The 23576-nt window shown below is 37.0% G+C and overlaps 1 protein-coding gene across 1 annotated transcript; it reads left to right on the top strand.

Moving 5' to 3' along the window:
• Window positions 1–1434: 1434 nt before the first annotated feature.
• Window positions 1435–23006, top strand: LOC137386085 (SHC-transforming protein 1-like). The gene is made up of 10 exons (XM_068072765.1): window positions 1435–1576; window positions 5410–5590; window positions 6247–6317; window positions 9532–9592; window positions 10734–10904; window positions 16853–16961; window positions 20215–20284; window positions 20515–20845; window positions 20928–21059; window positions 22377–23006. The coding sequence occupies exons 2-10, from the start codon at window positions 5444–5446 to the stop codon at window positions 22497–22499; spliced, it is 1215 nt and encodes a 404-aa protein (XP_067928866.1). The 5' UTR covers window positions 1435–1576; window positions 5410–5443; the 3' UTR covers window positions 22500–23006.
• The last annotated feature ends 570 nt before the right edge of the window (window positions 23007–23576 follow it).

Genomic DNA, 23576 nt, shown 5'->3' with positions numbered 1-23576 from the left:
AGAACTGTGTTCATACAAATACTGTCCATCCTCTACTTACAATCACCTCTATTTTTTAACATAATTTTAGCCACACAATGCTAAAAGCTTCAAAAAATTTAAATCAAAATAAGTGTGCATTTATATTATGACTTCTATTTCTGAATTTATGTACATCCAACACATTGGCTCAAGTGTCTCTAAGGGACTGAAACAATAAACTGATTATTCCTTTATTATTTTAATTGTTTGCATATAATTTAGTTTTTTACACAGAAGCTTTTAAAAAGTTTTGTATCATTCATTTGTTTTAACGTATCAAATTATATGATGTAATATAATGTATAATATAAAGTATTTATTGAAAAGTTTTTATATTAGTTTAGTCTGTAGAATAAATAAAAATGTATTTTGATAAGGATATTAATTTGCTTCGAAATACAAGTTAGCTTTTACAGCCTTGCATAACTAACATCATTAATCCTTGAAACCTCAAGTGAGGCAAAAAATTTTTTTTTAATTTATAAAGTAGGCTATAGACCAAATCTCATTGAGTGTTTTATTTCATTTTTCAATATTTTGAATTTGATTAATCGGAAAAGCCATTTTGATTTGCTATATGAAATTAATCTGAGGAGCAATAGTTTGGCCATTTATGACAGATGTTTTGTCAACTCAAGCTCTGCATGGTAGCCAGATGGCCATTGATAGCCAAACATAGAGAGCAACATCATAGGTACATCTAGCATCTAAAAAAATAGACTGAGACTGTAAACCGATTTTCGCTGTTTACGGCTTGAATTAGCAAAGCTGAGCTCGTAATGCTAAAGCACTGTTGAAACAACATTTAAAAAAAATGTAGTGTTGATCTTGCATTGGTTGCAGTAATTTTGGGTATGATATGAATTGTTGGATACCGGTGAAAATTAAATTTGTAATATTTTGTTTTAAAAGCAGGGCACTTTGCTTAGTGCCGCAGAAAATTTAGCTTGTTTACACCTTTTTCAGTTGGTTAGCGGATATTATCTGATAGTGGTGTTTTATATAGTATGTATGGCCATGTATATAGTATACATAGTTTCTTCGTGGGTATAGCTCTAAAGTTCTAAACCATGTTGGTTGTCATACATGCATCAATATATAAAATTATTGGACAAAAACATTCTTTGGTTGGAGAACGACACAATATGAAGTGAAACAGACACGATTACCATCTTTTTGTGACTTTTCCCAATACTTGTACTTTTAGTATATCGCTCAGGCGTCCTTTGTTACTATGCACTGGTCATAAATATCCAAGGCGTGAGTACTTAGGAGTTGTCTGTGAATGATGTAACGTTCTTTAACCTAAGTTTTATAACTTTAAACTGCATGTAGAAGCTAAGGTCCCACGAATAATCATTGAACACTGACATCCGGTACTCCAATCCACGGCTTTTCTAGACTAACTACCAAACAGTTATTTTTCATGCTTCAAGCACATCAACGGGAAGGAATAATTTTCAATAGGTGTATTTTCTCGGTTACAAGATTGGACTAAATTTTTGTAGTCGATTTTGTGAAAATCGCCATTTTAAGCAACACATTTATAAAAGGAGTAAGTAATTTTTTAATGTTGTAGCTATTTGTCGAATCCTTTCATTATCTCACAAACCTGTGTATATGTTGCTTGGAGAATAGGTGTCGACTGGCAAGCCTAACATTAAAATGTAATTGAAACTTTTGCGGTTTAATTATGTTGAGTTGGTGTGCGTTTAAAACAATCGAGGATCTGCTCTCCTATGTACAGAGCAGCCTGCGTGATCGATGTTTGTCTTGGATGATTCGTTTTGAATTTTACACGTCTACCGTTTTTACCCTGCATCAGTAAATCTAGTTTTTTACTTTTTACCTCTTTGACTGTGTTTCTATTATAGCATGTAAATAAACAATAGTCTCATTAGTGAAAGACAACCTTTGTGGGGATTACGGTTTTTGTGTAACCTAAGGTAATAATCCCGCACATAATCTTAGAACATATAAATTCTAACCTAAAGCTAATTTATTGCTAGATATGTTTAATTATCTCATGTCATTATATTGTGAAAAGTTGAAACAAGACAAAAATCTGCGATTTTTGCTTGTTTCAACTTTTGATTTTAACTGTTTTAACAGAATATATAAGTCAAGTACTAGTACTTTACTGGTGGAAAAGACTAGAAAAATTGAGAAGACGTTTTAGCAATTTCTTAATCTACAGTGTTTTGTCTGCAAATGGGCTCTGAATTTGTTGTATGAAAATCGTTATGTACGTGCAACGTTAACCATTCTTGGTTATGCTTTATTCTGCCAAAAAATGCCAAATTAGTTGAGTTACTGATCTTGCTCATAATATTGTCACAATTTCATAAATTGCACCTGTTAACAAGAAGAACTCTATTTAGTTCTGCTTAAATTTGACAAAATGGCTTAGAACAGCAATGCATCTGTTACATATTTAATAAAAGAAACTATGAAATATTAAACAGATTTGATTTACAATATTACTGGATACTAAAGTGAACAATTACATCTGTCTTTCGTTTGGGACTGGAGTATCTTATATATTGTTAAAAGTTTTTGTATTTTGCATGTATTCGCACGCACGCACCCATTTTATGCTGTAGTATTGATAGGTATTAGATGTCAGGGTAGTCTAGTGGTAACGTCTTTGACTGTCAACCATGGGGCTGGTGATTCAAGTCCTGCTTAATGTCGATCTGACAAAAAGCTCTCAGCAAGCTTTCAACTCTAACTTGCTGGGTCTTTTGGATCTGGAGACCCCGTGTACTATATTGACAACGTGGGCACGTAAAGATCCACCTCTGTCCTTCGCACATTGGGCAAGTGAAATGTATGGCGCCTTACAGTGCCTCACGTTGCGTGTTCGCAACGTGAGTTGTACAACTCGAGTTGTATTTACAAACTCGAGTTTGTAAAAGTAAGGTGCAATATATTGGTATTACGGTAGCATAACCGTAGATTTGGCTATATTAACAATAGTACATCAATAGGCACCCGTTAGCTAATAGAAATTAAACTATGTATGTATGTACTGTAAAACCAGAGCTAATGGCGAATTATAGTGTCCCGAGTTTGCAACTCGAGTTGTACTACTCGAGTTGTACAAATCGAGTTGTACAACTCGATTTGTACAACTCTGCTTGAGGCACCCCTACGGGTTAATCTGACCGTCCCAGAAGAACTCCTTGATAAGTGTTAGGACCACCCAAGGTAGCTTTTAAAAACTAGTCCTGGCGGTGGGTTTCTCTACTAGAACATGAGAACACTATCAAGCATTGTCACCACATGACAGAAACATGCCATTACTATTGATAGTTATTACATTATTAAATCAGTAGCACTTTAAATTCATAGCTTGTTTTTTTAACTCCTTCAGTGCTGTTTTCGCATTTCTGCACAAATGCTTTTGTGACATAGTGCCAATTTTGCATTTCTGCGAATCTACAATGACTCAGAAACTTAATAAGCAGTGAATGAGCATATCATGTTTATAAAATATCTACAAACCTGATATATTTACAGTAGAAATATATTTATATTGCCTTTGATGCAGTTTTAGACATTTTGAACAAGGATTTAATTAATAGTGGTAAAAGATAACGGATAGTGGATATAGGTAAAGCAGTACCCATTCAATCGCAATGTTGCAAACGCTTTGTAAAACTTTATGGATACTTTTAAAGCTTCGTGACAGCCCCCTTAATTCGAGTTTCAAGACAGTCTAAACCTGTATCCACCAATGAATTGTTTTAAAGGAAATGCTATATTGCTTGGTAATTGCTTTTCTCACCAACAGAAAAGAACGTTGTTTTGCCCAGGTAAATTATCAGAAACCATTCATTTCTATAAAAAGGACTTACGTTTTGTATGGTGTTTTATGTCTAACATTGTTACCATGTCATTTAGTTTAAATTCAAAATATTTTTTGTGGGAGCACTCATTGTCTTTAATTTTAAGAGGTTTTTGCTACTGATAATCATATTTTGAATGATACAAATTTATTTGTCCCTCGATTTTACGTTTTTTCTGAGCTGTATTTCCGGGTTTTATTATATTTCTATTACGTTATATAACTCTGAATTAATTTATTCTAGCGTGTCCAAACTGTTTTCACGTTATCTTAACATTTTAGGCAGCAAAATAAAACAGCCAGCATGGATGAAATATGAACTAGAGCCCAGAGAGTGGTATTTTTACTTCCAAAAACAAGTTTTTTGCATTCGGCTTTGTCTGGTTTCCTATAAGGTCACACAATACAGGCACGATGATTGGTCATATTCTGTTGTGTAAAGGGTTCTAATGAGATGTGTAACAGAGCAAAAACCAAAAAAAATGTGTAGTGTTTGAGTGAATAAAATGTGGCGCCGCAGCACTTGGCGTTAGGAAGAATGCTGCGGTCAAAAGGTTAAGGGTTTAAGTAGTCAGTTTTGTGCTAAATTTTTAAAATTGACTTCAAAAAATATTTTGTTGTAAAATTTTAAATTTGCAAATCATTTTTATGAAGTTAATAATTAAAGGTTATTTGTCATTATCCTGACGGAGTCTCAATAAAGTCATCTCGAACACCTATTTTAGTCAAAATCTGAATGAAAACTAGGTTTACTATTCACTGCGCACTAGCAAACATCAGGTAACCTGACCTAACAATTAATAACCTAGTAGCCATAGCAGCATTCAGAATGAAAACTCATCTAGAAAGAATAAACATTACTTGGATTTAATTTATAACTGAAGGCAGCTGCCTATTCAATTTCAATATTATTTAAGCTGTTTGTGCTGCAAATTCATATTAGTTGTCTTGAATTATACAGTAAATAGATATGTTTGACAATGCACATGGAAATGTTAGACTGCACCTTTATACTCCTAGTTCTGCATCGGGACTGATCAATAACAGATATGTATATATCAACATCAATTATTAAATAGATAGCTAGAGAGCTGGAAGTTAGCAAAGTGAATTGAGTTATACAATTGCCTTATGCAGTTATTTTCATATGTAATCCGTATAAAAACTTTCGTTCATTTAGTGTGTGACCTGATTGGAAATTTACATGGATTTTTCTAGGATTGGTGTTGCGGTGCGTTTGCTACCTTGTTTACTATTCTTGACATATGTTCATCCTCTCGATGCATAGACTGGACAACATCAATATTAGCTTTTACAAGATGGCAGCACACGCATATGCATATTTAAGAAGTATTTCAATTTTCCTATTCTGACTCACACAGGAAGTGACATAAACTTATCATTGCTCGCCATGATATGATGCAAAGCCAATCAAATACAGATGCGACCATAGCTTTTAATACAATTGCTATTTAATGGTTTTGACAGTCAATTCCATCAACTTGCCTATGTGAAACTGTTTCCCTATTTTTCTGCAGTGTATTAAGAAGGCGAGCGATCAAATTCCGCTAGATGGCAACTAAAAAGAAATACGGCGCTAACGGCTCGCGGGCTGAAGAGTGGTCGAAAACTGGCACATGTCTTAACAAGCCTGAAAATGGATGGATACACGCTGCCAACCAATTGGAGCGACCGTCTGGAATTAGCTACATAGTTCGGGTATGTATGTGGCAGAAAAAGCATTGTTTTGCGGTTGACCAGCTAAGGGTACCCTCTGCGCTACTGTAAACTACGAAACCATCTAGTTGTACATTACATTGCGCATTGTTTAGGATGAGGGCTTGGTAGTGAGTTTGTTATTGAGTCCAATATTGTATGTCTTTAGTCCGGTTTGAAGATATTAAATTGAAGAAGTCACAATTGAACTGCTACTTTTTGTTCTCTAATATAATAGTACGATGATCATTATCATGCCACCTGTCGCAGTTCTATTTAAAGACAAACAGTTGCAAATTCCTATCACTGATCAAATTCATTAAAAAGCTCTGTGTCTGTTTTAGTGTTCTTTTGAAATATGTATACTATACGTATCTCTATGTGATCTACGGTTTGTGTTGCAACTTGGAAAGAGTTTGTAATATTCAAGGAATTATAAGGCTTACAAGGAAATAAATGCGCAACCATTGCTATTTTCTACTAACCTTAGTGCTATTGACCCTAATCAATCCTTTCCTGTTATTTATTTCGCTAATCAAGAAACTTTTCTGATACATTTCCTTCTTTATCTAACTTACTGTATTATTGTTATTCCTGCATAGTAGTCTATCTAATATTGATCTTAATCGATAATCTTAAGCGTTATGTTCATTTCCCAGTACGTTGGCTGCATGGAGGTGATTGTATCCATGAAAACTCTGGATTTTGACTCACGAACAGCAGTGGCAAGGTGAGAGACAGCCCAAATACAATTCGTTAATGCATCTTTGGCTCGCTACATTTAATTGCATTTGTGTGCATTAACATACTGTTTCATTAGTTGATTGCCGGATTTCAGAGAGCTAATTTTTTTGTTCCTTCGGCGAAATAGATAATTGCTCGGAATGTCATGTACTAACACTCATGTACTAACGACTCATGTTCTGACGACTCGACTCGTGTACTAATGACTGAGTGTTTGTGGTCTGCTTTACCTCAAACTGTTATTCCCGTTCAGTATAGCCACATGCTCAGGGCTTTGCGCTATGCATTATATAGCCTGGGCTCAGGTATTTTCTTTTTATAAATCTCAGAGTTAAGAAATTTTACATTATATAATTAGAGTCTAATGCTGCCCAATCATATAGCCTAGAGTTTGCTGTTTATTATTGTTAGTATTGTTGGCGTGTCAGTGAGAGTCCTTTCTGTAACCTACCAACTACGTTAGACATTTTTAAATGTAGGTTTTATTAACAACACAGAGCTAATACCGCACATGTTAGACGCTATGGGTTTGCATCCAACAGGTTGTGTTTATTGCCGCTTTTTGACGATGTTAAACTGCTTTTATTCATGAGTGCACAAAAAGATCATGTCATTAGATTTTAACAGAAGTCTATTATAAACTACTTTTTATCACACTTGGTGTGTCCATTCGAATGAGAGGCAAATGGCCTGCACGCGCTAAGAGCGAACCAGTGATTTTTTTCTCAGGGGTTTATAAGCAGAATGTCAGTGTATTATCTATAAGCAGTAATTGTTTTGGAGAAATCTTTCTTGCACGCTGTTTCTATTAACAGGTTTTCTGTGCAACAAACTGGTCGTATCTAGCCCATATTCTTTAACTTTGAGATTATTGCCCCAACGGGTGATGGAGTAGTGCCGATAGCATGTTTAGTGGATGGGCTAAGCAGTTGCCTAGAAACTGTTAACTGACTTTGGTTATCAACCGCTGTAGGGTTATAGCAACATCATTTGACTTGTTCTCCTATATTTAATCTAACCATTTAGACTTAATTGGTCACTTTGTTTTTAGCTATATATTTGAAATTTGTTAAATGAAATTTTATTCTTAAATTTCTGTGAATGGCTTCTGTAGTGGTTAGAACAACCGATCTTGAATAGAGACTGGATACGACTGTACTCTTTGGATATTAGTAATCATTCATCATCTGGCCTTTCATAGGGCAGGTTCTTAGATGAATATTCTTTATAAAAATCCTTGTTGTTTAACGGTTACATTTTTTAGTCATTTTGTGAATTTCTGACATCCAAAAGTGGCTGTAAAAGACTAATTATTGTTAATTGCTATTAGAATTCTGGTTGAATACTATTTTATCATACAAATCCATTGGTAATAATTGGATTTGCTGCTCCTTGGTCTGTGTATCAATGTAGCAGCTAATTTGGGATAAAAAGAAATTCCTAATCATAACATTTTAGTCCTTGAAAACTATGTTAGGATTACAAAAGCGTCTCTAAGTTTAGTATGGCAGTACCACTAGGTTCAGAAATTTACCATTATGTGGTCTCTGATTGCGAAATAATCGTTTTTTGCTTTCTTATCAAACAACAAGGCAGCGGTGGTAGCCGGTGACCTCGTGACCTTACTTTAACGTCATGTTTATAGACTATAGAGTGTCTCATTTCCCCAAGGGTAGGTCTCTCATTGTGTAACATTCCTTTATTCCCATCAAACTCATAAAATGAAGAAGTGAAATGCAGTTTCACACTAGTCGACCATAACAGTGTCATCCATTGCTCTGTCATAACAAGACTGTTATTTAGTGATACGCTCTGCGGTCTGCTCCTTTGTGGTCTGCGCTACGGACTCTTCTCATCATCCGAGGCTCCCATAGCAGCCTTATTTAAACAGAACTTATCAGTTTCGCACCTGGTGACTTGGTCAATACAAGGAACTACTAGCTGTTTTAGCTCAGTGCTTGTTTGCATAGAACATTAATCAGTGATTCACCATTGATGAGTATTAACAACAAACCATATATATTTGTCTTCTTCTTATGATAATGATAATGCGTAAGATAATTAGATTTGTGTGAGAGCTGGGCTTTTCAGCGATTTAGACTTACTGCTGTTGTCTCTATTAGCTGTGAAAGCATTGCGTTAGTGACTACAAACTGATCTTAACTTAAATATACTGATACAGTATGTTATAGTCTAAGGCTGGTTCATACTATATAGCTGTTTGTCAACGTTTTTCTTTCGGCGTTCATCGTCGATTACGTGAACCGTGAACCAATGGCATCGACGAAGCAACGCAGACGGTCACGAAAGTTTGCAGCTGTCAAATTTTCCTGATATTTTGCCGAGCGCCTTTCAAATGTGAACCATTTTGGTGATGGTAATTCGCGGATAGCGTGATTTATTCATATCCATTTATGATAGTCACTGCGGGACTAATATTTAATTTCAGCTCGCGAAAACAAAGAGGTTTCTTAACTTTCTTTGCGAAAAATTAAAAAGAGAAATGGGAACACTACGTCACGGAGTATTTCCTGATGCAAATGGGATAGGTCTGTAATAGTGTAAACATCGTTATCTTCGAGGATCACCGATGTATTGTGGCATTAACGCCGAGATACTGCGATATAGTGTGAACCAGCCTTTTGGTGCTTGAAGGATAGTTCCCATACTGGGTGCGAAACCCATCGCAAAACACTTGCGGGCTAGGCTCGGCGATTTGTGTTAGCTGCACTTATAAAGCTGCGTTACTACTGATCGCATAAAAATGGTCGTTCATCATGTCGTTTCAAAAATTCTGACTTTCACCTGTACAGTGCATTTCGGGAAGGTTTTGCCTGTGGCTCCATGCGAAAGTTGAACAACTCTGAACTCTTGCATTGACCGCCGGTAACTACCGGTGGTACTGGCGCGTAGGTTCCCCGTTCATTGCCAATAGCCATGCGATCTTGCCACCAGTGCTTGTGGTGTATAAAGGAACCAGGCTAAGGAAGCACTTGAGCTCCCATAACCATCTACAAAATAGGAGATGCAACAGTCTATCAATGCTTATCATTTTATTGTGTTATTCTAAGCCGCATAGCAGCACTGTTGACTAGTAGTAGTTTGTGTGAACTGAAATCGGAGAAGGCATAGATTTAAGTGAAGCAGTAGATTATTCAAATGAGTATCTGAAACTGTAGTACCTTATTGCTGCATTGCAGAGAATCGATATGCCGAGTGGCCGAGGCTGCAGGACTCAAATCAACTAATCGGAAGAAAAAGGTAAAGAATCGGTTCAAAGCACTATAAGTGTCTATCTGGATATTTGTGGAGGTGTATCTGCAGAATAGCATCATGTTAATTCTAAAAACACGAATAGAGAGCCCAGAGGATATACTACTAGTAATTAGCAACATTGTGCGGGTTGTCTTTAAGTTGTCTTCTAGCCGTACATTGCTGTGGGACTGGGGTGTCGCCAATCATCAGACCTAACTACGCATTAGATTGCTACCGCAGTATTCATTGCTATAAATAGTTTTAAATAGAACTGTTACAAAGATGTAATGACTCATCATTAGGCAGTGACCACATCATATGATTTGAGATATACCCATACAATGGGACTATCTCAACCTTGACTGACAGTAATCTTTCCCGTGGCTATCACGTCAAAGGACCTTTCTGATTATTAGATACATCTGTGAGAGATTGCACTTAGTAATCACTAGTGACACTTTTAACCTTTGATAAACTGCAGCAGCGGGTCATTCATATCAGTATCGCTGCCATATTAGATATTTAGTACGGCCAGTTTTGGGTCAGTCGTTAGTTCATCATGTTATTTGTGATAGGTTTCTCAAATTCATACACTTTGTAGTCACAAAGGAATAACTGTGAGGTGTGTGAAAATCTACAGGTTTTTTATGAATATAAACTTTTGCTAGTCGATGTGTAGGATTGTTTGTAATTGTTCGAATTTACGCCGTCACATAACCTTTACAGTTTTAATAAAATCCCAGTAGTTTTTGCCTTGAGGGAGGTACGGGCTAACCAGCTAGGGTTGCTTTGATAGTGGATAAACGCATATGCGTTATAGCTGTAAATCTAGAAAGATTATGTTGTTTGTATGTAGTCTACAATAACCTAGCGATTGCCTCACATTCAACATCCTCACCGTATGCTGAAAATATTATTATTAGATGCGTTTGCGGGTCATCAATAGAATAATTACTGTCACATACGGGTCACATATAGCTGAAAGCTGCGTGTAGAGAACAACACCAAGTGTATCTACACGCCTACTCCATTACACGAGAAATATCTTGTTGATATTTTGTCACGCGCATTCCCAAGGAGTATGTGTAGGAAATAAGAAACTGCCATGTTGTCCAAGAACTTTCCTATTGGTGCTACCATCTTACAGGATAAGAAGGTAGCAAAGCATCTCAGTGAGCCTCCCAATCTCACACACGCTGGACACGATGTTACGCTGACAATCACCACAGACAACATAAGCATGGTCTCTCTTGACACCAAGCGCACTATTCTACACCACAGCATGGAGGAGATATCATTCGCATCTGGAGGTGACACTGTATGTATCAGATAACTATACAATCTAGCGTATACACTCTTCACACTAGTAAAGGCATCTAGTGTACACTCGTTACACTAGTAAAGGCATCTAGTGTATACACTCTTCACACTAGTAAAGGCATCTAGTGTATACACTCTTCACACTAGTAAAGGCATATAGTGTATACACTCTTTACACTAGTAAAGGCATCTAGTGTATACACTCTTCACACTAGTAAAGGCATCTAGTGTATACACTCTTTACACTAGTAAAGGCATCTAGTGTATACACTCTTCACACTAGTAAAGGCATCTAGTGTATACACTCTTCACACTAGTAAAGGCATCTAGTGTATACACTCTTCACACTAGTAAAGGCATCTAGTGTATACACTCTTCACACTAGTAAAGGCATCTAGTGTATACACTCTTCACACTAGTAAAGGCATATAGTGTATACACTCTTCACACTAGTAAAGGCATCTAGTGTATACACTCTTCACACTAGTAAAGGCATCTAGTGTATACACTCTTCACACTAGTAAAGGCATCTAGTGTATACACTCTTCACACTAGTAAAGGCATCTAGTGTATACTCTTCACACTAGTAAAGGCATCTAGCGTATACACTCTTCACACTAGTAAAGGCATCTAGTGTATGCACTCTTCACACTAGTAAAGGCATCTAGTGTATACACTCTTCACACTAGTAAAGGCATCTAGTGTATACACTCTTCACACTAGTAAAGGCATCTAGTGTATACACTCTTCACACTAGTGAAGGCATCTAGTGTATACACTCTTCACACTAGTAAAGGCATCTAGTGTATACACTCTTCACACTAGTAAAGGCATCTAGTGTATACACTCTTCACACTAGTAAAGGCATCTAGTGTATGCACTCTTCACACTAGTAAAGGCATCTAGTGTATACACTCTTCACACTAGTAAAGGCATCTAGTGTATACACTCTTCACACTAGTAAAGGCATCTAGTGTACACTCTTCACACTAGTAAAGGCATCTAGTGTATACACTCTTCACACTAGTAAAGGCATCTAGTGTATACACTCTTCACACTAGTAAAGGCATCTAGTGTATACACTCTTCACACTAGTAAAGGCATCTAGTGTATGCACTCTTCACACTAGTAAAGGCATCTAGTGTATACACTCTTCACACTGGTGAAGGCATCTAGTGTATACACTCTTCACACTAGTAAAGGCATCTAGTGTACACTCTTCACACTAGTAAAGGCATCTAGCCTATACACTCTTCACACTAGTGAAGGCATCTAGTGTATACACTCTTCACACTAGTAAAGGCATCTAGTGTAAACTCTTCACACTAGTAAAGGCATCTAGTGTATACACTCTTCACACTAGTAAAGGCATCTAGTGTATACACTCTTCACACTAGTAAAGGCATCTAGTGTACACTCTTCACACTAGTAAAGGCATCTAGCCTATACACTCTTCACACTAGTAAAGGCATCTAGTGTATACACTCTTCACACTAGTAAAGGCATCTAGTGTAAACTCTTCACACTAGTAAAGGCATCTAGTGTATACACTCTTCACACTAGTAAAGGCATCTAGTGTATACACTCTTCACACTAGTAAAGGCATCTAGTGTATACACTCTTCACACTAGTAAAGGCATCTAGTGTATGCACTCTTCACACTAGTAAAGGCATCTAGTGTATACACTCTTCACACTAGTGAAGGCATCTAGTGTATACACTCTTCACACTAGTAAAGGCATCTAGTGTACACTCTTCACACTAGTAAAGGCATCTAGCCTATACACTCTTCACACTAGTAAAGGCATCTAGTGTATACACTCGTTACACTAGTAAAGGCATCTAGTGTATACACTCTTCACACTAGTGAAGGCATCTAGTGTACACTCTTCACACTAGTAAAGGCATCTAGCCTATACACTCTTCACACTAGTAAAGGCATCTAGTGTATACACTCGTTACACTAGTAAAGGCATCTAGTGTATACACTCTTCACACTAGTAAAGGCATCTAGTGTACACTCTTCACACTAGTAAAGGCATCTAGCCTATACACTCTTCACACTAGTAAAGGCATCTAGTGTACACTCGTTACACTAGTGAAGGCATCTAGTGTATACACTCTTCACATTAGTAAAGGCATCTAGCGTATACACTCTTCACACTAGTAAAGGCATCTAGCGTATACACTCTTCACACTAGTGAAGGCATCTAGTGTATACACTCTTCACACTAGTAAAGGCATCTAGTGTAAACTCTTCACACTAGTAAAGGCATCTAGTGTATACACTCGTTACACTAGTAAAGGCATCTAGTGTATACACTCTTCACACTAGTAAAGGCATCTAGTGTAAACTCTTCACACTAGTAAAGGCATCTAGTGTATACACTCTTCACACTAGTGAAGGCATCTAGTGTATACACTCTTCACACTAGTAAAGGCATATAGTGTATATGCTCTTCACACTAGTAAAGGCATCTAGTGTAAACTCTTCACACGAGTAAAGGCATCTAGTGTATACACTCGTTACACTAGTAAAGGCATCTAGTGTATACACTCTTCACACTAGTAAAGGCATATAGTGTATATGCTCTTCACACTAGTAAAGGCATCTAGTGTAAACTCTTCACACTAGTGAAGGCATCTAGTGTATACACTCGTTACACTAGTAAAGGCATCTAGTGTATACACTCTTCACACTAGTAAAGGCATCTAGTGTATACACTCTTCACACTAGTGAAGGCATCTAGTGTACACTCTTCACACTAGTAAAGGCATCTAGTGTACACTCGTTACACTAGTAAAGGCATCTAGTGTATACACTCTTCACACTAGTAAAGGCATCTAGCGTATACACTCTTCACACTAGTAAAGGCATCTAGCGTATACACTCTTCACACTAGTAAAGGCATCTAGTGTATACACTCTTCACACTAGTGAAGGCATCTAGTGTACACTCTTCACACTAGTAAAGGCATCTAGTGTACACTCGTTACACTAGTAAAGGCATCTAGTGTATACACTCTTCACACTAGTAAAGGCATCTAGTGTATACACTCTTCACACTAGTGAAGGCATCTAGTGTATACACTCTTCACACTAGTAAAGGCATCTAGCGTATACACTCTTCACACTAGTAAAGGCATCTAGTGTATACACTCTTCACACTAGTAAAGGCATCTAGCGTATACACTCTTCACACTAGTAAAGGCATCTAGTGTATACACTCTTCACACTAGTAAAGGCATCTAGTGTACACTCGTTACACTAGTAAAGGCATCTAGCGTATACACTCTTCACACTAGTAAAGGCATCTAGTGTACACTCGTTACACTAGTAAAGGCATCTAGTGTACACTCTTCACACTAGTAAAGGCATCTAGTGTATACACTCTTCACACTAGTAAAGGCATCTAGTGTATACACTTTTCACACTAGTGAAGGCATCTAGTGTATACACTCTTCACACTAGTAAAGGCATCTAGCGTATACACTCTTCACACTAGTAAAGGCATCTAGTGTATACACTCTTCACACTAGTAAAGGCATCTAGTGTATACACTCTTCACACTAGTAAAGGCATCTAGTGTATACACTCTTCACACTAGTAAAGGCATCTAGTGTATACACTCTTCACACTAGTAAAGGCATCTAGTGTACACTCTTCACACTAGTGAAGGCATCTAGTGTATACACTCTTCACACTAGTGAAGGCATCTAGTGTATACACTCTTCACACTAGTGAAGGCATCTAGTGTACACTCGTTACACTAGTAAAGGCATCTAGTGTATACACTCTTCACACTAGTAAAGGTATCTAGCGTATACACTCTTCACACTAGTAAAGGCATCTAGTGTATACACTCTTCACACTAGTAAAGGCATCTAGTGTATACACTCTTCACACTAGTAAAGGCATCTAGTGTATACACTCTTCACACTAGTAAAGGCATCTAGTGTATACACTCTTCACACTAGTAAAGGCATCTAGCGTACACTCTTCACACTAGTAAAGGCATCTAGCGTATACACTCTTCACACTAGTAAAGGTATCTAGTGTATACACTCTTCACACTAGTAAAGGCATCTAGTGTATACACTCTTCACACTAGTAAAGGCATCTAGTGTATACACTCTTCACACTAGTAAAGGCATCTAGCGTACACTCTTCACACTAGTAAAGGCATCTAGTGTATACACTCTTCACACTAGTGAAGGCATCTAGTGTATACACTCTTCACACTAGTAAAGGCATCTAGTGTATACACTCTTCACACTAGTAAAGGCATCTAGCGTATACACTCTTCACACTAGTAAAGGCATCTAGCGTATACACTCTTCACACTAGTAAAGGCATATAGTGTATACACTCTTCACACTAGTAAAGGCATCTAGTGTATACACTCTTCACACTAGTAAAGGCATCTAGTGTACACTCTTCACACTAGTAAAGGCATCTAGTGTACACTCGTTACACTAGTAAAGGCATCTAGTGTATACACTCTTCACACTAGTAAAGGCATCTAGTGTACACTCGTTACACTAGTAAAGGCATCTAGCGTACACTCGTTACACTAGTAAAGGCATCTAGTGTACACTCTTCACACTAGTAAAGGCATCTAGTGTACACTCGTTACACTAGTAAAGGCATCTAGCGTACACTCTTCACACTAGTAAAGGCATATAGTGTATACACTCTTCACACTAGTAAAGGCATCTAGTGTATACACTCTTCACACTAGTAAAGGCATCTAGCGTATACACTCTTCACACTAGTAAAGGCATATAGTGTATACACTCTTCACACTAGTAAAGGCATCTAGTGTATACACTCTTCACACTAGTAAAGGCATCTAGTGTACACTCGTTACACTAGTAAAGGCATCTAGCGTATACACTCTTCACACTAGTAAAGGCATCTAGTGTACACTCGTTACACTAGTAAAGGCATCTAGTGTATACACTCTTCACACTAGTGAAGGCATCTAGTGTATACACTCTTCACACTAGTAAAGGCATCTAGTGTACACTCTTCACACTAGTAAAGGCATCTAGTGTACACTCGTTACACTAGTAAAGGCATCTAGTGTATACACTCTTCACACTAGTGAAGGCATCTAGTGTATACACTCTTCACACTAGTAAAGGCATCTAGTGTATACACTCTTCACACTAGTGAAGGCATCTAGTGTATATGCTCTTCACACTAGTAAAGGCATCTAGTGTACACTCTTCACACTAGTAAAGGCATCTAGTGTATACACTCTTCACACTAGTAAAGGCATCTAGTGTATACACTCGTTACACTAGTAAAGGCATCTAGTGTATATGCTCTTCACACTAGTAAAGGCATCTAGTGTATACACTCTTCACACTAGTAAAGGCATCTAGTGTATATGCTCTTCACACTAGTAAAGGCATCTAGTGTACACTCTTCACACTAGTAAAGGCATCTAGTGTATACACTCTTCACACTAGTGAAGGCATCTAGTGTATACACTCGTTACACTAGTAAAGGCATCTAGTGTACACTTTTTACACTAGTAAAGGCATCTAGTGTACACTCGTTACACTAGTAAAGGCATCTAGTGTACACTCGTTACACTAGTAAAGGCATCTAGTGTATACACTCTTCACACTAGTAAAAGCAAAAGTTGAATATAGAACAAATTTGTCAGGTTTATTGATAGCAGCTGACTAGAGTGATTGATGCATGCTGGATGGGTGTGTTTTCTTGGCACTATTATTCATCATTAGTTCGGACTCCATTGTCAGTAAATAAAGCTAGTTTAGTGCTATGGAAGTACGCACATTCTGCTACTCCCAGTAGCCAGTCTACCACCCAGTTCGATGCATTTGGGTGAGCAAGAGCTACCTCTTTGATTAGACCAATAAGCGCAAGCTTCCCTCTCAATGCACACGCTCTACTGGCTCTGTCTGATTACAGGAAACCGCAGAATTTGTAGCTTATGTGGCAAAGGACTCTGCAAATCAGAGGGCCTGTCATGTCCTGGAATGTGATGGTGACTCAGCCACCAGAGTTATCAACACGATTGGTGAGTTTTCACCATTTATATTATACTTCATTGGAAACCAAAAACTTTTTCTTTTTGAGGAAGTAGTGTGCCAATATTTAAAATAGTCTATAGTCGTTGTTCGCGATTTTATGTATCAGTATAAATTTCTAACAAAATTGATTTAAGGGTATTTTAGCTCTTCTAGTGCGAATGATACAATTGAGTGTCAGTTGCGAGGTGCGACTTTAGTCACTGTGATTCTGAACAGTCGCTGAAACCTAGATAACTACTTCCTGTCAGCTTTTGTTTTTAGGTTCAACTATTCTATAGACTCAAGGATGTGTTCAGGTTGCATCTTTGTATAGAAATTTTTTGTGAACTCTAAGTTAAATTTTCTCGGTTCTTTAGATTTCATATTATCATTGTAAAGAAATATCTGCACTTTCTGAGAGCTTTAGAATTTAAAAGAACTACTATAAAAATTAATTGGGCTTTTTTGGTTTATAAAAATTGTCATTATAACACTGCCAAAAATCAGTTTTACTGTCAGATTACCGCAAACTATAAGTAATTATTAAAAACAAAATACATGTAGTTACTAGGATAGCAAACGAAATCTACTAAATAATCAGTGGTGATTGCTATGACGACATCAGGCATAGTACTGCAAACTATTAACAATAAGGAAATGCAGTGGAACTTCTATCTAAGAAATTAATGCCAAGAGCCGTTTCGTAACTAGAAAATTACACGAGTAGAAACCTATTTTACCATATAAATGTCTGAATCCGTTTCAAGCTCTCACAAAGTTCACCTATAACATTTGTATAAATTATAAATGTTATGGTTGAAACCTGTAAAAAATATGTGTTAAAATTATATTACTGTATGATAAATAGAAAAATTACATATGGAGAAGAAAAGACAGAGAAATAATGAATAAAAACTATGAATGATTTGTTTGTTTACCTTGTTGGCCTTAACTGTCAGCATACAAAAAACACAGAAGCTGAATTTTTAGAAACAGAAGTTGTGCTGCTCTGTATGTGATGCATCATAACTCCAAATTATGCAAGGTATGAAACCAAAACCCGTCGATTACGTAATGAATTTCGCTTCCAAATGAAACTGAGTGAGACGCGTTGTACCTCGTATCTACGGGAAACAAACGGGCTAAGGCATAAAACAAACCAATAATTATGAAATTTAACCAAAATATGAAAGGCTTTCTGGTCTTACATATTTAAAAATATCTTTCATGAGAGGAAGTATAATTTTCTCGAAACGACGTTTCATAATATAAAAAACTTCATATGTAGAGTCTTTTGTGAGTAGAAGTTCCACTGTATTACAACAGCTAGTTAAGGTTGGCAAGCGTCTTCCTTATTAGCAGACACCAATGCTGTTTCTGTGCAAAAACAATTCCATATAATTATAAAGTGAAAAAGATGTGAATTGATAGTTAAAATACTCAAGAATATTGCGTACTCCTTTCCCTGTTGTTATATGAATAAATCAATTAATTTCTTTGAGTAATAACTCAAAACATAAAGTGTCGATTATGTTCAGACTAAAGCGCTGCCTCGCTATATTTGTTTTATGCTATCCTTTGAATTCATGCTCATATATATGGACTGTAATTTGTCACTCTACAATATGCATAAAAATACATGGATATGTCATATATAGGCCTATACATAATACTGTGTCGGCTCTACTGTGTGTATTCACAGCTCTAGCAAACATTATGGTTGAATCCATCTGTTGGTTGATACAATAAAGGTACGGCCACACATAACAAATTATTCGTTCAATCTGACCGAATTCACGAAATTCACAGCTTTATTTGGCCGAATATCACAGAATTATCTGAGCTGTGCATGCATACCGAATTCATCGACTGAACGCTTTTAATTGGCTAAACAATTTTTTATTTTAGCGAGCACGATCCTAGCAGCTTTTGCAATTGGTATAGTCCAAGACCCGTACCGCGACACACAAAAGTATCAACGCAATTCAAGATAATACATATGATGCAGCTGCCTTAATTGCGTTATTGTCGGTTCTTTATTGTTTGGACAGCATGATTACAAATAGTTTGTTTTTTAATAATAATCATTTCTTTTTAGAAACAAAAGTCCCGGAGTAGAAATAGTTGCCCTCTTTGGCGCAATCAAGTTAGATGCATCGTATTTACTATGAAGAATTGTCGTAATATTTTTTTGCGTGTCGCGTTATTTGCCTCGGACTATATAAATTGCAAAAGCTGCTAGAATTGTGCTCGCTATACAAAAATAACACAATTTAGGCAGCTGCATCGTATGTACCATGTTGAATTGCGCTGGTACTTTTATTGTGTCGTTATACGTGTCTCGGACTATACTAATTGCAAAAGCTGCTAGAATCATGGATGCTCAAAAAATTGTTTAGCCAATTTAAAGCGTTTCGTCGACAAATTCGGTGTGCACGCACAGCTCAGACAATTCTGTTTATTTCGTGATTTCGGTCAGAATGAACGAATAATTCGTTACATGTGGCCGTACATTTATGCTCTACTGTATATGCGGTTCACTTGAACAAATTTAAGCTGCATTGAGCTATTGAGTGTTACATATCTTTGTCACATTAAACTCCTTTAACATAGTATTGTTGGACCATGTTTCTTATGTATGCTTATTAAAGTAGTTTATACACTAAATCCAACAGCTCGAATGAAACAGTTGTTTCACTACTTACGGTCACATCTTTGGGGTTATCTTTTCTGTGCTCCTTTATTAGATAAAGGATCAAACAACTCCGAAGTCGCTGTGGTATGTTCAAACCAGCTGCTGATAATGTTGATTTATTACGGTTGTTGGGCACTGAGACTATAATAGTCAGATGCAATTCTAATGTGTTTTTGTTAGCTATACAACATCTTGGAGAGGCTAGTTTCTATGGAGATGCTAGCTTTTTATGGAGCTGCTAGCTTCTGTGGAGCTGTTAATCCAGTATGCTGCAAACGATGTTAAGTTGTTCGGAATTATCATCATCTATTAAAAGCGTGTTCCAAAAACTTTGGCTCTTATGCCATTAGTCATGCTGATGTCAACTTCTTGTATAGTCACCTTTGAGACATGAAACGAAAACCCTGGATTGCCAGAAACAGCAGAACTTCTCATCATACCTCTAGTCACTTGTATTTTTATTCTTCCATAATTGTCACAGTTTCACCAATGCTTCATACTGCGAGATGAGATTTAGTCAGGAGTCTAAGTTTCACCCACTTATTCTGCGGTCTTTATTTATCTAGCACAAGCTTTTGAATTGCGGTACAAACAGATGCTGAAGAGAAAGAAGCAGCCAGTTGTTGTACCAGACAGGTAAGCATGAGATACTTGACTTACCAGTTCATGTAATCCTAGTTATTTGTGCTTATAGCATCAATGATTATATTTCTCCGTGAAACAGGAGAACATGTCTTCAGACTGTGTAATTTAGTAGGCAAAATCCTGAGCACCGACAGAGGAATAATAACTCATGGCATGTGCATTTACCTGTCTGAAGGTCAGTGTTTGTGTGCATTGAATCGGTTAGCTGTTCGTTGCTGTAGGCAAGTTGAGGTGGGTGATGAATCTGCGTGGGGAGATGACGAGCCAACTTACTATAATGAAGGGGTCGAGATAGATAAAATACGGCAACAGGAAAGAGACTCTCAACCGCCACCCATTCCACCTTTACCTGACCATTACTCCGCTCGCCCCAGCAACTTACCATTATCTGCTAATGATTTCCAGCCAGGCGATACGCACCCAGCTAGTCCCCTTTATCAAAACACATCCGAGAAGCAACCAGAAAATGCCTATTCCTTAGCCGCAGAATTGCCAGATCTGAACTCTCCAAAAAACGAGCCTTGGTTTCATGGCAAACTCACTCGGCATGCGGTGAGTATCGTTAAAGCTTGACTGTTCTGGCTGCACCGCTAGGCTCAAACAGTAGACTGATAAAACTATAATGGTGATGTAGGCTGAGCGAATGCTGACTTGCGATGGAGAGTTTTTGGTGAGGGAGAGCTCGAACAAAGCTGGTCAGTACGTATTAAGCGGAATGAAAGGAGGCCTTGTAGTACATCTATTGCTCGTGGATCCAGAGGGAGTGGTAAGTCTACCAGTACTGCTCATAATTCACCTGAGTTGACTAGCTTTGATGTCTTTGTGTGATACTAAACAATAATTATGCTCAAATACTGTAGCAAAAAACTAAATGTACTGATGTTGTACCAGAAAAACTTGTTTGGATATTCCGTTATGGTCAATGTTAATCAAGTACATTTCTGTAGGAACTTTAAGGCTTAACTACATATGAAGTACAGTGCACCCTGAGGATACGATTTTAATCCATTCCAGGGTTGGGATCGTAGGGTGAAAAAATTGTATGAAGGAGTATAGAAACCATAGTAATTATATAATACAGACATACCCTGTTAGAATTATCCAAATTTTATATCAGTGCTGTACATATTAAAAATTAGTAACAAAATAGTATGTTAACCTTAATAACTATAGTTATCTACAGTAACTTTATTATATTTAGTGTATTTATTGGTTATGACCTGCATTAAGATGTAACATTGCAATGTGCAGTGCATACCGTAGAGAGTTCTTACCTTCAAGACAGAACTTTGAATTCACTTTAAATAAGTTTAGCTTACTGAGCACATACTGAAAGCTAAGTTTTAGTATGTATTTTTAACTATTTTACTGAATTTCAACTTTATATCACTGAAATTTTATCACCTGTTAGTTTATGGCTTCGTTTTCAATATGATTTTAGCTGATCTCATTAAAACCTTTTTCAATCTAATTCGGCAAGAAAGCCTGAATGATATTTTTATAATGAAGCGGATTTTTGTTAGCAGGTTAAAGGAGGTTGTCTGACCACTAACCTTCTGTTTGAAGGGATTGCAACTCCAACTTTGCTACTGGTTTCAAAGGGAAAATATTACTGTTTTATATACAAAATTTCTGAACTCGGAGAAATCGGTCATCGTGTCTCTTTCAAACCTTGTGAAAATATTTTCGGCGAACAGCATTTCGACGTTTTGATTATTTTGACGTACGTCATAAGCACACTGACATGCCAAATTTGAACTTGGTCGAAAATTTTGTTGAATCCGTATGTTGAAATAAGATTTGTATGGTGAGGTGAAAAAATCATCATGTTCCTTTTCATAAGGTGTCAAAATCGCATATCAGGGTAATTGTATCCAGAGGATGCACTGTAACAGCTCTGACTGTTCCAGGTAAAACTGCAATAGAACCTTGACCTATCTTGTTGGTTATCCTGTGTCAGCTGTCTATGTTAGTACACTGTCAGTAAAACCAACTGTTGGAAAAATCAAGCCAAACTTTATTTTAGTGTTTGCTTACTTTTGTTATTCTCTGTTATGGAACATGTAACTGATCATCTTTTTAGGTTCGGACCAAGGATAGAGCATTCGACAATGTCTCACATCTCATATCATACCACAAAGACAATCTTGTGCCCATTTTGTCACAAGAAATTGAACTTTATCTCAGCTCACCCGTTTTAAGATAACAGATTTCTAATTGATGAAGGTGAAACTATGCAGCACTCACATGCATTTTTCTAGAGGATACGCCATAGCCCTGCAAAAATGAATTATTTATGTGCATTATTTTGACAAATTTATAAGTTATGGCAGGTGCATGTGCCACACGGAGGGATGGGGCATTAGCTGTAATTTTAGTCGTCAACTCTTGTTTTTTTTACATTTTATTCCTTTCTACCAGTATTATTTAATATGAGCTTCTTACTACTGCCTTCTGTACTGAGTAGATGATATGCTTTTGTCAACTTTGCTATAAGTTGATTTAGTAGAAGGTCATTGATGATAGGAGGTTGACACATGTTAAGTGTTTCTGTTTCATCTTATACTTACAGTACTTGCCTAGCTTTAATATTCCAAGGCTCATTCAGTATCGTCTATTGACTGATTGTCTAACCATCTTTTAAGATTTTGTGCCAAGTTATAGTCTTGCTAATATTCACATGACATCAATATTAAAACATGTATATCTGCCACTTGAATTTTGATTGGTCATGAAGTGTAACAATTTACTGCTAATATTCCCCTGCGGCTGCACCACGTCTTCGAAGATTGGCAGTATCAGCTGACATGGTAAGTTTGCATTTGCAATTTTGAATAGATCTTGCCCCTAATCAAATAGTTAATTGGTAATATACGAAAAAAAATCGAAACTTTCAATCTACTGTAGTAATTGCAGGAAACAGCTTGACTGTTGGTGATAATAGCGACTAGGAAACAAATACAACGTTACGAAAAGCTCTAACTAATATTCAACTGCCTGCCGGAAACTCTCATATTCTTGGAGTACTTTACGCTCATGGAATGATAATGCAAATGCGCAACATCTGGTGGGAGGGGGAGCAATGATATAAAACATCTTTCCTATCATTATATCGTGGGGGTTTATATCATTGGAGAGAGCCTTCCTTACATCGCAGTACGTTCTGATTAGGATTTGCACAGTGCGAAGTTTTCGATATTTGCAAAACATGGTAGTTAATACCGGTATAAATCCCTATCTACATACAACAATCATTTCAAATATGCTAGCTTTGCTTAGAAGA

The sequence above is a fragment of the Watersipora subatra genome, chromosome 1, assembly GCF_963576615.1.
Source record: "Watersipora subatra chromosome 1, tzWatSuba1.1, whole genome shotgun sequence".
NCBI classification, from domain to species: Eukaryota; Metazoa; Bryozoa; class Gymnolaemata; order Cheilostomatida; family Watersiporidae; genus Watersipora; species Watersipora subatra.
This window is presented reverse-complemented; position numbering and strand designations above follow the sequence as displayed.

What these genes read in the sequence shown, in the direction of transcription:
- LOC137386085 (XM_068072765.1), top strand. Translation starts at nt 5,444, where the DNA reads ATGGCAACTAAAAAGAAATACGGCGCTAACGGCTCGCGGGCTGAAGAG. An exon ending in GAATTAGCTACATAGTTCGG is followed by an intron (nt 5,591 to 6,246) that starts GTATGTATGTGG and finishes TTCATTTCCCAG; the next exon opens with TACGTTGGCTGCATGGAGGT. An exon ending in CAGAGTTATCAACACGATTG is followed by an intron (nt 16,962 to 20,214) that starts GTGAGTTTTCAC and finishes TTATTTATCTAG; the next exon opens with CACAAGCTTTTGAATTGCGG.